The sequence below is a fragment of the Melospiza georgiana genome, chromosome 1 (assembly GCF_028018845.1).
Source record: "Melospiza georgiana isolate bMelGeo1 chromosome 1, bMelGeo1.pri, whole genome shotgun sequence".
Taxonomy (NCBI): Eukaryota; Metazoa; Chordata; class Aves; order Passeriformes; family Passerellidae; genus Melospiza; species Melospiza georgiana.
Window position 1 is genome coordinate 38,153,684 of NC_080430.1, and position 17,294 is coordinate 38,170,977.

At 37.5% G+C, this 17,294-nt stretch overlaps 1 protein-coding gene across 3 annotated transcripts in view; it reads right to left on the minus strand.

The window, feature by feature from the left end:
• The window catches only part of ZNF385D (zinc finger protein 385D), a 412,937-nt gene that overhangs the window by 128,946 nt on the left and 266,697 nt on the right, over window positions 1-17,294 (minus strand). For all 3 annotated transcript variants that reach the window (XM_058031333.1, XM_058031341.1, XM_058031349.1), the window contains one exon: window positions 6,015-6,157. In XM_058031333.1, the coding sequence (XP_057887316.1) occupies window positions 6,015-6,157 (143 nt within the window). The remainder of the gene's footprint in view (window positions 1-6,014; window positions 6,158-17,294) is intronic.

Below are 17,294 nucleotides of genomic sequence, written 5' to 3' on the forward strand. Positions count from 1 at the left end.
GGGCAGCAATGAAAATGCTATTATAATAAAGAAATCTGGAAGTCGGCCATTATTTTTCTATTGTTCCCTATTTGCAAAAACATTCAGCTAAACAACAATAGAGATATAGATTGTAAAGAAGAGTATAGCTATCTTACAGTTCAACTGCAGTGCTATGTAAGGAAATTAAAAAGCCAAACCCTCTGTTTCTAGGTACCTGTAAATGAGCAGTTACTCAAAGATTGACCCCAGAAACAATAATCCCCTCCGTCTGACAAATGAAAAATTTGGTGCACTCCAGTTCTCCACCTGATAAAAGACCTTCTCATGGAAATAACTCTAAAAATCAGCACAAACTATATTTTTACTGCCAAGTTCTTCTATATATGCAATATTCCATTTTGATTCACATCAGACTTAGGCCATTGTGTTGTTGCCTGATTATCCTCTTCTGGAAACAAAGCATTCTGACAAGCGTGTCATCACTACTGAACTTGAAAGGATTTTATATGAGGAAAAATAGTCTCGTTACACTACTCTGCTCAATTAAGTCAGAAAGCATAAAACAAAACCATTGTGTAGTGGCTTACAAAAGATTTGACTTTATTTTGTAAATTTCAGTCCGATAGTGTTTTAAAAAACCAACATGTATTTCAGAGTCCTCTTCCAATCTTCACTATCAAAACATTACTTCTTACTCATAACATCTAGAAAATTGGCACATCATTTCTGCAGCACATATCTCTCTTCTAGATACAATAACTACCCAGGACAAGAGCCTAAGGAAAAGATTTCTTAAATCTCTTCTGACAGCTTTCTGACAGATTTTCTCTGCATTTCCTGGCATAACCCTTCCCAAAAACCCTTCTCAGCAAGCAGGTTTTCTGCACTGTCCATTTCTATCAGCTGTCTGGCCACAATAGGAGAAGACTACACCTACAAACACAAGGTTGACCTCTATAAATAGAGAGTGCAGACTTTGTGCTGCCCTGGAAGCTGCTGGGTTGTGGCACAGGGCGGTTTTCAGGAAGCAAGGAGCACCACATTTGCACTCTAACACAAGTTACCACTGGAGCCCCATGCTATGGGCAAGGGACGCTGTTAACTCCTCCTCCTTTCCCATAACCAGGAGAAGGTGAAATAGGAAACTATTAATAATGCACCACGTATTATTATTACTACTACTACTATTATTATTATTATTATTATTAGTGGCATAGAACAAGCAAACAGGAAAATCAGGGAACTAAACAAGGATTACTACAGATGGATCATGAGAAACATGTCTGTAGGGTAACTGTTCATTTTCCATCCATGTTTAGTACAACTCTGACATTGCCACTGCTCTTTGAAGTCATACTTTTCTAGTCAAAACTGTAGTGATGTTTCTTTCCCTAAGCATGTTTATTTGGAAAATTTTCTATTAGCAACAAGGCTTTCATTTGGATTTAGGGATGAAGCTTTTCAAGCAACATCACTCTTTCTGTTTTCAAGCATTTATTCAGATCTTCTACACTGTCTACCTCTTCCTTTACAGATTATGCTCATACTACAAAGGGTGATAAAATATTTTTTAGAATTTTTTCAGAAAGATAGTCAGCATATCCTTCAAAGAATAAACAAACAAGGAGCGCAATGCACTGTCCAATTTTCTACCTTGTAATGGCAAATGTTTCTAAACTTTAAATTCTGTCTCCTGTTCAAGAGACTGAAGTATATAATTCTGAGAGCTTTGGAAATAGGCAAAACTCAACTTCTGATGAATCTGTGATTTGGAGACTACCAAAAAGTCTGCAAAAGATTTTTTTTCTGTCATAGGGTCCGTCAGCTTAGAGGTGACGCTGATATCTTGCAAAACTAAGCATGTCCTCTTAGACCAGAGACCCATCAATATTTTTCTACAAGTTAATTAACTTCTAGACTTTGTTGCTTTGTGAAATTTCTCTGCAACAAACTCGTGAACAGAATAGGCACATTCACATGCAAAGACCCATATATGCTTCATCCAACTGTTAAAGCTTTGCATCTCCAAGAACTAATTCTTAGATGTATGCAGACTTGCAGCTTCCCCCTCTGCAGAAGAAAAGGCAGAAACATAACAAATGTTTGCTAAATTATCTCAAACTATTTTCAGAGGAATTTAATTATTTTTCCATTTATCTGAAATTTTTCAAATAATATTTTAAAAGCTAGATAAACATTATTTAAAACCATAGTTTCTTCCATTAAATAAAATTTAGCCATTTAAATCCCATCCAGTTGATTAATCTTTTCAGATCAGATAAACTTGCAGTGAACCTGGGATTCTTCAGGGTCTCCTCCAGTGGGCTGTTTTCAGTTTAAACAGCTGTGTTGTCACAATTTCCTTTTACATGTGACTTGAGGGTGCCCATTTGCTTCGCAATTAAGAGGATAGTACTTACAAATGTTCAGCTAACCAGATTGTTAATTGCTATGTTTGCTTTACGCTCTCTCCTATAAATAGAAAATGTTCCTCCTGAAAGGGAATGGTTCAAAGGTTCAAACATTATCTTCCTAACTTTTCTCATGTTACTCAGTTTTTTCTTTTTTCTCTACTCTCTGTCCGGGGACATTACTGATAAAGGTTTGGTACTCCATGCTATCTCTTCTAGTCTCTGCTTCAATGAAAGCTTTTGACTTTGTAGAAATCAGCACTGAATGTTTTCTTCAGAGGCAGCCAGCAAAAACTGAGCTTGTTTTAGAGCAAAGTCATCAGTAAGAAATAAAACTTTCACATGTAATAAACTGAAGTAGAGTGAAAAATGTTATGAAATATACCTTACTAGGATTATTTGCAATACTTTAGGTTAGTATTTGGTGTTATTAGTTCTTATGTACATGTCTGTCTTTCTCCACTGGTAAGTTACTTTTGCTTCCACCTTTCCTAATCTTTCTATCCAGTTCATCTGAATCCTCAAATTCCCTGAAGATTGTCTTTAGATAAAATTAGAAGTATAACTGCTTAATAAATGGGAGCATTCCTCTGCAAACATACAATACAATGTCAGCACTTCTATCGTGATTTCTGAGTGGAATTTAATATATGAGCTGTGAATAGCTTATGACCTGTCCCATAATGTGGGATTCATCTAAATGTAGATGCAGCTGAGCCAGTCCCTCATTACAGTCTGAATAGATGAATGAGAACTTTCAGGGTTCACTTCACTCCATGCCAAAGTATACATATAGCTTGCATTGCAAGCTACCTTTGTGCATTTTTATCCATGCATGACTTGGAGAAATTGCTGATTTTCTCCATTATATTTTGTGAAGAAGCTTAGGCTGATTACCTCAGATGCCTATGTCCATCACAACCACATTAATTAGGATTGCGAAAGACTACTTATTTTCTCTGAAATATGTCTGAACTTTGATTCAAGTTTTCCCTTGGTCATGCTGTTTTCAAGTGAAGGCTATTGAAAAATGGCTAATAAGTGGCCAAAATTCTGGACTTCCCTCTAGCCTTTTGAGAAGTAGTCCAGACATGCTGCCAAACTCATTTGTTCCTGTGGAATTTGTTCCTGTGAGGGTCAAGAGGTCTTTAGAAATCCATTTCCTATGACTCAATTTATGACCCTGATGTCTCAGTCAAGCGAAAAGCTAATTTATTGATAACACAAGAGAGAACATCCAGTTCAGGTGTTGTTATGGACCACTTGCTTGACCTGGGTTTAGCCACAGAGCATAAGTGATTCTCCACTGACACTGCATAGGACTGTCAGTGAAGTCTATGAAGATAACACATCCTCAACAGCTGCAGTCAATCATGAAGAGCCATATTTACAAAGATGATTTTTTGATTAAACACATTTTTCTGCCTCACATTCACATACTGAAGCCCCTGCCAGAAGTTGTGTTTAAAGTCTAACATGATGCATGGGTTAACTTCTTTTTGGGCTGATAACAGTCAGCAGCTGATGTGTCCCCAGAAGTTTTGTCGGCTTGGAGAGAATTTCTGGAACAGTACAAAACTACTCAGCTAGTCTATACATTTGGAGGTTGCTGCTAACCATCCCTGGCATATGAGCTAAACATAGCAGCGTTCAATAATGTGCTGCTCACAAAGAAAATGGGAACACGGAGGATGACGCTGCATGTCAGCACACATGATGAGAAGGCAAAGGTCACTTAGCAAGGCATAAACTATGAGCAGCAAGGCAGGTGACAGCAGCTCTGATGACAGCATCCTCACACTCAGGACTGACATATCTGCCAAAGGTGGACTTGGCAGATGGCCACACATCACGGGAAGCAGCATTTTGCATGGGAACAGATTTCAGAGTGCTGTTAAAAAGGGCTTCAAGTCTCACTCCTGAAAACTAGGCTCACTTTACCAGTGCTCCTACCAAATTATATGCTACTAAGATAATGTTCAGGAATAACATGGTTTGATACTAGTCTATTTTTACATTCTTACTTCCAAATTAATATGACTTATCCACCCTTCCCTCAAAATAATTATAGTAGCAAAGCAGTTTGTGTATGAAGAAAGAAACTGGAAATTTATAGAGTAGCGCAGGATTAACAATTATTAACATTCATCATTAAAATTCCATTTCAGTTATATAATTAAACAGTTAGCAAAACAATCTGAAGACTCTGAACCATGGAAAATCCTGAGGAAGAAAAATACAAGGCATTCTAATTGATATATTTTTAAAATTCCGCTGGCCTATTGCATTAATACAAACAGTGATCACAAGGCACAACTGGTTAAAAGATCTCAACTCTAATGCACACTAAACAAGTCTCAAGTTGTATCCATTTCATTATGGGTTATCAGTACCTTGGTTAAATCCATCACATTTTAAGACCTTATAGACTTTTTAAATTTAAAGTTTACTTGTAATAGTAGTTCATTGACATATTGTTTCTGTGCTTTTTAAGACTTTTAGCTTGTAGTTTCTCTGTTAATGCTGTGAATTTCTTGAATTCAAGACTGTACAAACAGTTTTGACAATTAGCTTATTTTAATTACTTTAAAGCAAAATGAACATCTATGAAAGATAAAAAATAAAAATTTAAATACAGAAATTCGCTATTGATTGCTATAATTTGTTTTCAAGAATGCACATGTTCCTTTACTATTCTTAATTATTTTAATTAAGATTTCTGCATGTCAATTAGAATTGGTTCAGAATGGAAGATTCCACCCCCTCTCTGTCTCTCAAAGCAGGTAAGAACACATTTTCTTAAGAGGGTTTTTAGTGTATCTAGAGTATATGAAAATAAGGAAAAGAGCAACAAAAAGGAATTGAAAAGGGGCATAATTATATAAAGTCAAAACTAACATAAAACCAATGTAGACCCTTTTTTAGAGCATTAATTATCTCAATCTGAAACAGGAAAATTGGAATATTGATGACATATGTCAGTAAAATAACTAAAATATTAAAGAAGGAATGGGATTTCTAAAATTATACATAGCATGACTAAGTAAAAGAAAAAAGGGAGAAATCTACCCCAGTTTAAATCTAAGATATGAGAAATAACACATCTTAACCTGAAAAAAATACCCTGGATTGTTTCCCACTGAATAGCTCATACAGCAGTTAACATTGTTCTCATTCTTACCTTATTTGCCCTCACAGAGTTTTTCTTCTTTAGGCTCTGTAAATTTTTTGTATTTCTCAGGAAGTGTGTTTGAGATGGGATGTAGAATCCCAATGCTCTGAAACTTTCCCTCTCTGAGAGTTGCAGTGAACTGTGAGTTAGTGAAGCTCTGCACGTCCTAAATTACTGTGGGAAATTCACAAGCCCTGGGACTGAATACGGCCTGAAACTTTATTGCATGTTACTCGGGATCATATAACTTTTTTCCTTCTACATTTCTTCTGACTAACACCCAGGTAGGCTTCAATTTATGGCCCATCAGCGCGTCTGAAAGAGCTGTTTGGCCCTCAGCAAGGGAGAGGATATTCCAGGTGTAATGGAGTACATAAAATCCTGCTTTGTGCCCACTTGAGCCTTCCACAGAAGCTGTGGCTCAGTGGAACTGTTGGGAGAGTACTTACTGCATTGAAGTTGGGGAAGAGATTCACTGCTGCAGCAGTGTCCAGAGGAAACGGGAGGAACGGCTTAATATCCAGCGATGGCTGCAGGGGTGGTGCAGGAGGACGCACAAGGGCTGGAAGAGCAGGGCTCTGGCATGTACCACCTGCAGGCACAGAGAGACAGAAAGCATTCAGCAGGTGATGTGATTAGTGAGGGGGATAAAAGCCAGCACACACGCACACACAAAGCAACAGTAAAAAGACAATATTTCATCAAGCAAATATATTTTGACTCGTCCAAAAATTACTGCATTAGCGAAAAAAAGCCCAGCTGACTCAGTGATTGAGTTGGTTGTAATTCTTTTTCAGAAATTGCTTCATGTTTCAGTCTATTGTGATTAGAATTACCTTATAAACCATTTATTTCCATGGACAATCTGGAACAACAGTTCAGCATATGTCCAACTTCCCTTGAGACCTTCAGCTAGTTTCATTCTCTTATCATTTCAGTGCTTCGTCCCTACCCTGTTGCTCACCTCTACAAAGGCAGATTACTCAAAAAGATAAAGAACAACTTGCTGTTCAGCTCAGCAAAAGTCATGTAATTTGCAGACTTCTGCTTTATTAATTAAATGCTCACTCATGGAGACAACGGCATCCGCTTCAACCTAAACCTCACAAACACAACAAACCTTGCTGCCCCAACAGTTGATCAATACAAATCTAAAAATAACAGTTTCAGGAGCCACTAAAATTCTGTTTATGGGAAGGTACCGATGAACTCCTTCTGCTCTTTGCAAGGGGTGGAGTTGATTCAAACTCTGAGCAGCAGAAAGCTCCTCCCAGCTAACAACCAGCTCTGTGGGAACATAATGCAAATTAAGAAATCCCCTTGCATACTAACAAGGCACTACCTGTTTGCAGTGGACCCTATTTGGCTTATTTGTTTTCCCCTGGCCACAGCCAGCAATAAGCTGGAAGGATCCAAGTTCATTCTCTGCTTTCAGTGTCTCCTATATTGGTCGCACTCCAAAACATCAATTCCCTGTTAATTAAAGACTATTTGGATCCTAGGAAACTGTTAAAATATGCCAGCGTTCTTCTAATCCTAGAGGCAGGCCACAGACTGTAAAAACCTGTTGGTAAGAGTCCAAGAAACATTGAACAAAAAATGAAAGGGGAGTTTTACCCTACTCACTAAACAGGGACACAGGCATACAGATCAAAAGAAGGAGAGATCAAAAATCTGTTTCTTTTTTCCCTCTCATACATACAGACATTTTATTAGATGAGTTGCATACATCCTTTAAGAGTGCAAATATAAAGTAGTCAGAAAGATATATGACATCTCTCCATATTTGGCCAGCAAATCTGCTAACAAGGTTTGTCATATTACACATCTAATTGAGGGCTAAAACCATAGGACTTAATTAACCAGTTGTAGAAGATCATCCAGGTTGTGTTTCTAGATATAAAATCAGCTGGAGCCAAATTTTGAATACTGTATTTTTTGCCAACTTTCAACTCCTCTGTGAAGCGTTTCAATAAGAATCACTAGTAAATTAAAATTAGTGGATTATGGGTCACTGTAATCTCACAATAGTTTTTAATCCCAGGAATAACTGCTTGAAGAATAAGAATAACTTATTAAAGAATAATTTTTGGGATAGTTTCTACATGGTACCTCAATGTAAGTGTATAAGAAATCAAAAGTTTTTGAATGCTGCAGCTGAGGATATAGGCAACAGAAAAGTAGAGCACAAGCAGCATAGAATTATCAAGTATTTGATTGCCATTGCTTTGGCAATTGTTACATTCCCATGACATGGTTACAAAAACACTGTAAAAATAAATCTAACAGGTCAGAATGATGATAGGGTAGTGTTGAACATGCCAATCATACTACCTTGGAATAGGAAAGACCCATAAAGGCACTTTTTAAAATGCTGGAAATACTTAGCTTTAATTTTATAAAGCTTTCACACACCACGAAAGGAAAAAGTCACTCTTACTAAAGAAAAAAATAGAGATTGCACCTGAGATTGTGCAGAATCACACAGAAATTTCAAGGTGAACATTTTCCTGGCAATAGCAAAGAATTTGAGGCTAATCAAATATTCTATAACTCACAAATGCAAACTGGACTGAGAAATGTCACCCGTGCTTGGGGACACAGCTCATGGGCTGTATTATCTCAGTGCTACAGAGAAGAGCTTCACAGGTGTGGATTACCTAGAGCAACAGCATTCCTATCCCAAACTCATCTGAGGTACCAAACCATGGAGGATGAAATATTTCTATTCTGTGATCCTTTCCTGTGGCATGACTCGGCACTCGCGCACCTGCTGCTGCCAGCCAGTGTGATGCAAAGCCATCTGGGGACGGGAACAAGCTTTAAATGGAAAAATCCAGCCAGCTCTGCAGGACCTTGGCTGGGACTCACAGCCTCTGGAACAGAGTTTAAAATCTACCACAGTCCTGGCTACAGTGGCACAGAAAATTAGTATGGTCAGGAGCACAGCTGCTCTCTGTTTTTTCAATAGTGTCAGACATGTCCCTAAATGATGGAGCATGTGAGAGGCATCATGAAATCTGAGCCTTTGCTTAAGAACTTCTCTAATGTTTATGGCTGCAAAAATTAGCTTCTCTTTCCATTTAACATGCACAGAGTTGTAGTCTAGAATCTGCAACAGAAAAACTGAAGCAATGGCAACCATTTTTGTGACTCGGCTTAGCTTGGACAACATTTGAGAATGCCAGCTTTAACTATTTCCCACCTAATCCATTAGCAGAGGGATGGAGAGGGGTAGAAGACCACTGGGAAGAGTTCTTGAAGAGTGTACAAATTCCAAGTGTTATGGAATGTTGGATTACAATGAAGAACCATAACATTTGCTTATGACAATTTTGGTATTTTGTAGGATGAGTTTCTCCACAAAGACCTCCATAGCATTCCCTGAGCAGATGCAGCACTGCTGATCAACACACAGTGAGGGTGAAGGTTCAATGTCAGCCTTTTTACAAGCCTTCTACCAGCAAGGGTTGGATAACATTGACCAATAAAACTAGGATAAAATCCCACAACACTGATAGGTTTTGTCCACAGCCTGCACTTAATGCTCCCTATTATTATTACCTGAAGTTCACATAGATAACCTTGTCTTTATGAGGAGCATGCTACACCTTGAAATGGAAGGATAATACAGTATTTTCTAATTCCAGTCTTACAAGTTAGTGATGTTAGAGTCTCATGTCTTTCTAAAGAAGATAAGAATCAGATTCTAAATGGGAGATGAATGTTGATACATTTGAGAAATTCACATCAATATTGTTACCCTAATTTTCTTTGTAGGGAGACCAAGAATAATACTACTTAGAAGATTAATCCACTCAGCATTTTGTTCAAGTTTGAAGCAATCATTTGTTTCTTTAATTTTCAGGCAATTTAAATCACAGGCAAGATAATCTCTTGGACAGAGGCACTGGCTATACATCCAAAATAAGTGTGGGCATACAAGTTTGGGGAAAAGCTTGCAACCAAGCTTTGCTCCTTCCTATATCACATTGAGCCTGTTTTGACCTTGGAGAACTCCTCCAAAGTCAATCAAAGAGCACTTTTTTTGCACAGGGATGCAGTTCTGTGTCTCCAGCTGAGACCAGACATTTTGCCCTACCACTGGGTAATCCGGTTTGAAGTACAACACCGTGTTCTGGGCACAGACAGCCCACGTGCTACAAAGGCACGTGAGAAACATGAGGTTCATGCTCTTGATGACACAGCCCAGTCAGGCGGGTTCGCCTTCTGAAATCACTGGTGATGTGAACTTAATCACCACAAGAACTCTCTTGCCTGAACCAAGGGAATATGACAGAAACAGGTGAAGAAATGATTCCTGCTCGTTGCACCTCAAATTGTCCATTCCATGAGGAATTGGCTCTTTTTAAAATTATTTTTGAGTATGAATGAGAACAAATACTGGTGTCTTTCCTTTCCCCTGCTTCCTCTCTACCCCATTTTGACTTTAGAGACCATGTTTCAATGTGGAACTGAAAATAGATTTTAAAATGAGAACCATTCTAATGCATTCTTGAAAAAAATGGTTCATTTTTAACGTGTCATTAAAAATGCTTAAGTTTTAATCTTATCTTCACAACTTTTTTTGGTGACAATTCTTTACAAAAAGTTAACAATTCTGGGGGAAATTTTGCTTTCAATGAAATAGCACTTAATGAAAATAAAGTTTCCCATGTAAATTTCTGTGCCCAGTTCACCTGAAATTTTGCTTGGATTGGTGTTAGGTAAAGAGTATGAACAACTGTAAGTAGTCACCCTAAAATCTGGATTAAGAGAATCACAAAGACTGAATATACACATAGGAAACCAATAAAAATAGCCCTAGAGTAAACAGATATCATAAAGTAGGGTGGTTTTAAATACAGGATAATAAATAGCAAATTTCCTTAATGTTTTTCAAGGAGGCCAAGATCCCTATTTATCAGGTTCCCTAACAAACAGCTCAACAAATTGGCAACCACCTCTTGTTATTTGTAACTTGGCTATAGAGAAAGTTGTGTTACATGTTTCTCTGCACAGTCTTTCCTCATGCACACGCTCATTCCCAAACCCTCACATTTCAACTTAAATGCAGATACAGTTTACAGAAAAAGAATCCCAAGATGCATTATCAAATAGTCTCCCTAAGGAAGAATCTAGCTCAGCTTTTGCAGACACAAAAATGTAGATAATTTTTTGCAATGCATTTGAAACTTGGAGGTATGTAAACTGGGCAGAAACTCTAAACTATTACCCCATTAATCTAAATCTTTTGCAGTTCTTCCATCACTAACTATTACCACCATAAACACTGAGTGAAAAAGCAAATCTCTGCAGAATTTTATTTTCATTCCTTCACTACTTTGCAAGTTTTTCCTTCTGTCCATGTGCACAGCTATTTTGAATACAGCAAAGACACTCAACCCTTTCCTTTCCTTCCTAGAGTCTGAGTTGGTTTTCAGGATCATAAACTGGTTTCTCTAAGATATAGATATTTCCATGTTTTGCAACCCATCTCACACCTCTCTTAATATTTCCATAATAACTTATCTGAGGTCAAAAAAATATACACATTGTGCCTTGGCAAAAGCTCAGAGAACCTTTCAGCTGGTATGACTCAGTGGAGAAGCTGGGAAAGTACCACACATTTCCCACTGAAAATTTGACTTTTAGGAGGCTTTAAAAGAACTTCAAAAGCTATAATTAATAATGTTTATATAGGAACCTAATATCTAATAGTACACATGCACTAAGCATTAAAATATATCCTAGAGAGCCTGAGTAAAACCAGGAATTTTCATAGAAAATTTACAAGAACAATGACTCCGGCTATTTTAAAATATAAAAGGGAAAGGATATGTGTGGAGCTCATGGTCAAGCTTATAAATGTTAATAAGCTTACATTTGGATAACTCAATATTAGCTAGAACTTTTGATTTGCGATGAATCAGGTTTGCCAGTGGGCCAAAGGAAAGGTATATTTGGAGGGATTTTTTTGAAAAGACAATAAAGACACAAGCATTTAAGAACAGCAGGCTATCCATGGTGAATAATGTTCTTTCATGATCTAAAATAAGAGATATCCCATTTATATTTTCATGGAATTTGATAAAACAGGAAATTTTAAGATATCCAAAACCAAAAGAATAAGCTTCTCTGGGATCTAACAGAGAAAATATGACACGAATTGTAGATGTGGCTTTTAGGAATTAGTTTAATGCAATTTGTCATGGTCCATAGTCACTAGGGTACTGCTTTTTATCACTGTATGGTAATCTTGATTTTTCCAACAGATACTTTTCTCAAAAACTGCTGAATCGCCCCTTTAAAGGTAAATTCAGCTCCAGAATGAGTAGTACCAGTGATCCAACCTCGCACGGAAAAATGAGACTCAATCACCAAACTACTTAGTTGTAGTTGTAATAAAGTGTCTAAAATATGAACTCAGCATACAGAAAGTTAGCTAACATGCAACCTCTATCTTTTACATGCATAAAGAGATAAACTTCTGATTTTGAATATTTCTTTTTTGTAGGTTATGGGTTATTACCTGTGAACTGAAAGGAGATTAGATGTAAATAAATTACGTGAATGGTAAATTTAGTGCTCAGAAAATCTATTTTCTGGCGACTTACAGTCTTAGAACTCAGCTTCTTGAAAGGGTTTTTTTATAATTTTTAGTGGTTTGTTTCTTTTTTTAAATTTATTTCTTTTAGAAAGGGAAATAATCTTAATGTGCTTTCAACTTCTCTATTGTTCACATACTCTTTTTGGAGAGTGCTTTCATTATTTAATAACCTCAAAAAAATCTTTAAAAATACTATAGCCACATTTAAACACAATACTTTTACATATAATCACTCTTAGGTCCAGAAAAGAAAGTAAAAAACTCAACTGTATTAAATATTTGAAGCCCACTTGAAAAGAAGAGCCTTCAAAATGGGACTCCAACCACACCATTCTCAATCCTGCTGGTTCTCCCGAGACAGCTTGAGGATCAAGTACACGGTGTGGCCACACAAGCTTTTCTTTCACAGGTTTTGCTGTTAGCAATGCTAGCAGTGGCTAGTCACTTTGAAGAGGATGAATGCAACACTGTCTCAGCTGTGGAGATCTGTGAGTAATTGATTTTTCAGTTCACCAGCCAAACCAAAAAAATAATGACAATTAAAGGGGGAAAATCCCACCACTGTGTCAGCTAAAACTCTTCTTGCACCTAAAAGGACACCCTATAGCTCCTACTTAGATACTTAACTGTTTTTATTATTTAAATATTAACAAAATTCAAACATCCAGATCCAAACAACTCAAAATGACTCATTACAAAAATATTTTCTTCTCTTCCCTTTTTTTTTTTCCCAGATTGGCACAAATCAGTACCCACTGTTTATTTATAGACAGCATTTTTCAGCACATACACTGTTCACCTGGAAAGTTTGAATCAACTCTGGTCATTTACTGCTATTCAAAGTATTATTTTTTCTAGAGAAAATATTTATTCTCTGGTTCCTGCAAAGTGAGCTAGTTTAGAGAAGGAATTCTTTTTATTATTATTATTAGTTTTAGAAGCCTGCAGCAATGCATCATGCAGTGTTTTTTAAAGTCTTTTCTTTCACACATACTAGCATTTTGAAACACATAAGACCATAGACCCCAACAATTTTGATTGGAAAATGTACTTCTCTAGGTGTACAGAGGAGTAAATTTCTCTTTTCATTAGGTAGAAAGCTGTGAAACTACTATTATGATGCTGGACTGGGAAAATGCAGAGACAAATTTGCATGTGTAGTTTGATACCCATTATCTCCTGTCATTATTTCCTTTACTTTGCTAAACAAAGGTTTCTGCTCCCATTTTGCTACCTTTTCCCCTCCTGTTGCTTTATCATCTGCATTACAGGAAGGTGAGCCCACCTTAGAGACAATGAAGCCCAGTTCTGACTGAATGGGACTGAGGTGCTCAGTGTTGTGCAGACCTTACCCACCTCAGGGCTCAAGGCTAATTAATGTCAGAGCCCCCATTAACCCCACAAAGTATCACCTCTTTTGCCTCATATCTAAAATATGCCATGGACCCCAGGTAACACTCTGCTGAATAAAATACTGGTGTGTTTTGCTTTGGATTTTTACATAACAGCTACTGAAAAACCACGACCTGAACTTCAGTACGAAACACTGTCAAGCAAGGAATTTGTCTAACCCACTATGGGCCACATCTTATACAGATTTCAAATTGCACAAGGGCAGAGACTTAGCTTTTTATTTTAGCAACACGACCTACCTAATTGAGCTCTTCAGAGTCCTTTGGGCTTTTATTGCAGCTGGTTGGACAAATTTGGATTCTTTTTCCCTATTGGAAACTGTTGGATCACTGGAAGTTAAATGATCCAAAATGAATGTTCTACTTTCTGTAAAGTTCTGTCTGTTTCTAGTATAAGGAAACAACTAGAAATTGTCCAATTTGGTCAGCATGCTTGTTACCAACTGCCCATACCAAGTACCAAGCACGCCAACTACCAGAGAACCATAAAGCCCAAGACAGAAAGTCATGGCTTTGGAGTAGACAAACTAGAATACTCATGAACCTCAGCTCTCCTCCCTCTTTAGAATGGAGAAGCTTTTAATTTCTATTTGCCTTACAAAAAAAAAATCAAATATTAAATACCCAGCAGCCTTACTTTTTTTCTCTGTGTAATTCCAGTCTTAATTCTCTGGACACTTCCACCTGGCGAGAGATTATCCCAATTTTTCAGCTAGGAAGAAACCTACGACAGACAGCAAAAGTCTTCTTCTCAAAGCTTACACAGGAATCTGTGGCAGACAAAGGAGCTGACCTCTGGGTCCCCAGATTTAGTCCTCTGAGCACTGTAATATCCTCTCCTGGTTGTAGGCTAACTGCAAACTGAATGCGCTTTCACTTAGACTGTAATGATCTCATAGACAATGTCAAAACTTGCTCTTCCTTCGGTGCCATAAATGCTAGAGGGAAGAGAAGTTCACCAATGACTCTACAGCTGCACTAATGATTCTTTTTGCTTTTGGCAAACTACATATCCCCAGCTCTATTTTACAGTTTCTTCTGTTTCTTCTCATACTGCTCATGTTTTATACTACTTTTTACTTTCTTTGGTAAGAAAGTGAATCCAAGGAAGCAAAATGCCTGCCTTGCACAGAGTGAGATAGAAATGTACAGAGACATTTCTACCACCATGCAGTAATGCCAGGACAAAAAAGATGGCTGAGAAGGGATCTCACCAATGTAAATAATTGTTGGGAGGGAGGGTGTCAATAGGATGGAGCTGGGCGCCTCTCGGTGGCGCCAAGTAACAGGACAAGAGGCGATGGGCAGAAACTGATGCGCAAGAAGTTCCAGGTGAATGTGAGGAAGAACGTTACTGTGTGAGTGACTGAACACTGGATCAGAATTTTCAGAGGCTGTGGAGTGTCTTTCACCAGAGATACTCAAGAACCATCTGGATGCAGTCCTGTGCCATGTGCTCTAGGATGACCCTACTTGAGTAGGGAGATTGGACCAGATGACCCACTGTGTTCCTTTCTAACCTGACTCACTTTGTGATTCTGTGTAAAAACCAGGTTTCCTTTTCCTTTTCATGATGATCTTGGCTAGTTATTCCCACATAAAGCCGCTGCCCTAGTGTCATTTCCAGCCTGCAGCAGAAAGATTTACTTTCAGACTCAAGCTAAGGTGGGAAGCATGGGTGTTTTCAGAGAAGCGCTACAACCTGATGAAGTTCGAAGAAGGTCACAGTGTTACAAATGTGCATTTCCCCAAAACTACATGCACAGTGTTTCTCAACACCTTTCAGCCTACAGACGTATTTTGTGACATTGTTGAACTGACTGCACCATTATTTACTGACACATCGTGGATGTTTCCCAACCAGTGGGTCAGTATATGGTTTTTAGCCTCTATTGGAGAGATACTTGATCTTATCAGATCATGCCCAGCAAAAATGTGTTTACAAACTAACTGGATCCAAACACTGAAGAAAATGCTGATGATTAAGATGCATCCCAAAGTGTGCTCCCCTGAGGTCACAGTCTCCTGGTAGATCCTAACCACAAAGGCTCAAAAAATCCCCACCATAAATAAATAAGCTAAGCAAAAATACAAGCATCAGCCAAGTATTATAAAAATCACATTAATTTTAAAGCTTTACGCTTTTTGACATTTTAAAAAGTCTTTGACCTGGCATATTCTACAGTTAGATTTTTCTGATGGTTTTATAAAGGTCATGTTTATGGTATAATGAGCACAAATTTCCAAGGCTTATTAATCAGAAGAACACTGTATTGCAAACAGATTTTCAAAGAATTTTTCATTTTTTATGAACATATTGAATATGATGAATATATTAAAGCTTTAAAAGTGCCATTTTTCAAAAGCATGCTTGGGGAAGAAATAACTATTAACTTCTGGTGTCTTTACTTGAAATGAAACAAGCGTATGACTGAGAAGAATATGGTAACTAATGTCATGAAATGGACACACTCCACTAGTAAACTATGAAAATAGTTCTGTGTAGCAATGCATCTTCTCTTCAGCCCTAATAATTCCATTTAGCATTAATAATTCACTGAAAGTGGTTTTTGTAACTGCATAGTGCAAAGTAAGTAGAACTTAATGACAAGTTAGTGCATGTTTCCAGGGTACGACTTCACTCCTCTGCTAGCTGTCAAACCTCTGTTGCTTTACCAAATAACAGGCAGATCAACTTCAGAAAGTAATGAAGTTAGGAGAAGGATGGCAGAATCAAAGCCAAAAGAGCAAAGTCAAAGCTAGCTCCACAGAGGGAGTGGAAGGAAAGGAAGGAGAGAGGTGTATTGAGAAAACAAGTGGCAGAAAGTCTGTGGTTTTGCAGCTGCACATGGCTGTTGGTCTTACAGGTAGCACACAACGATGGACATGAAAATACCTATGTCAGCCTATGCCAGTGTAGCATAGCCTGGACCATGATTCCCTCCTGAACAAACCTCACAGAGCTGGATACACAGACCTGCCTATGTGTATGTATGTGACAAAAGCACACACTTATTGAAATAAAATAATATTTTTCATTTTTCTTTCCCATGCAAAATGATGTAAATGCTTGCACAATACATCAGAAACTACCACAGTCTCAAAAATTTTGATTCACAAAAATCACTCCAAGACATACGTGTTTAAAATTATTAGGTTTATGATCTTTCATAGGTAGGTAAAAGAATAAGTGGAAAAATTAGAATGGAACCAAAAGCACAGGATTTACTAATGGATAATGACCAGTGCCACAGTGGATATAAGTATGTTTTACAGGACAGGCTCCTGGACATAAATAACTTTTCAGTCCATGGTGATTTGAAAGATACTTGTCAAGATAAATTATAGATCATAGCATCATTTTTCCTGTATGCATGTATTTCTAAATTAAAAACACTTCAAATTATTTGGCTCAGGAACTTTTTCCAACAATGAAATAACTCCCATTCTGAATGAAATACTTGAAGTCCTTAAAGAAAATTTAACCAAAAGAGCAAACACAAATATCTTTCTTTTTCAGGATGTAAAGTCAGAAAAAAAACCTATTAGATCACATGGCCCAATTGCCTCTAAACCCCAACCTATTGCTTTTCATAAACTTCTACTATATTTGATTGAAATTAAACAAGTTCAGTCCTCAGGAGATACAGCTGTTTGTGCAAAAAGCAAGAGCCTGAGGCTCTGTGGCTGAGAGTTTCTGGAAAAAG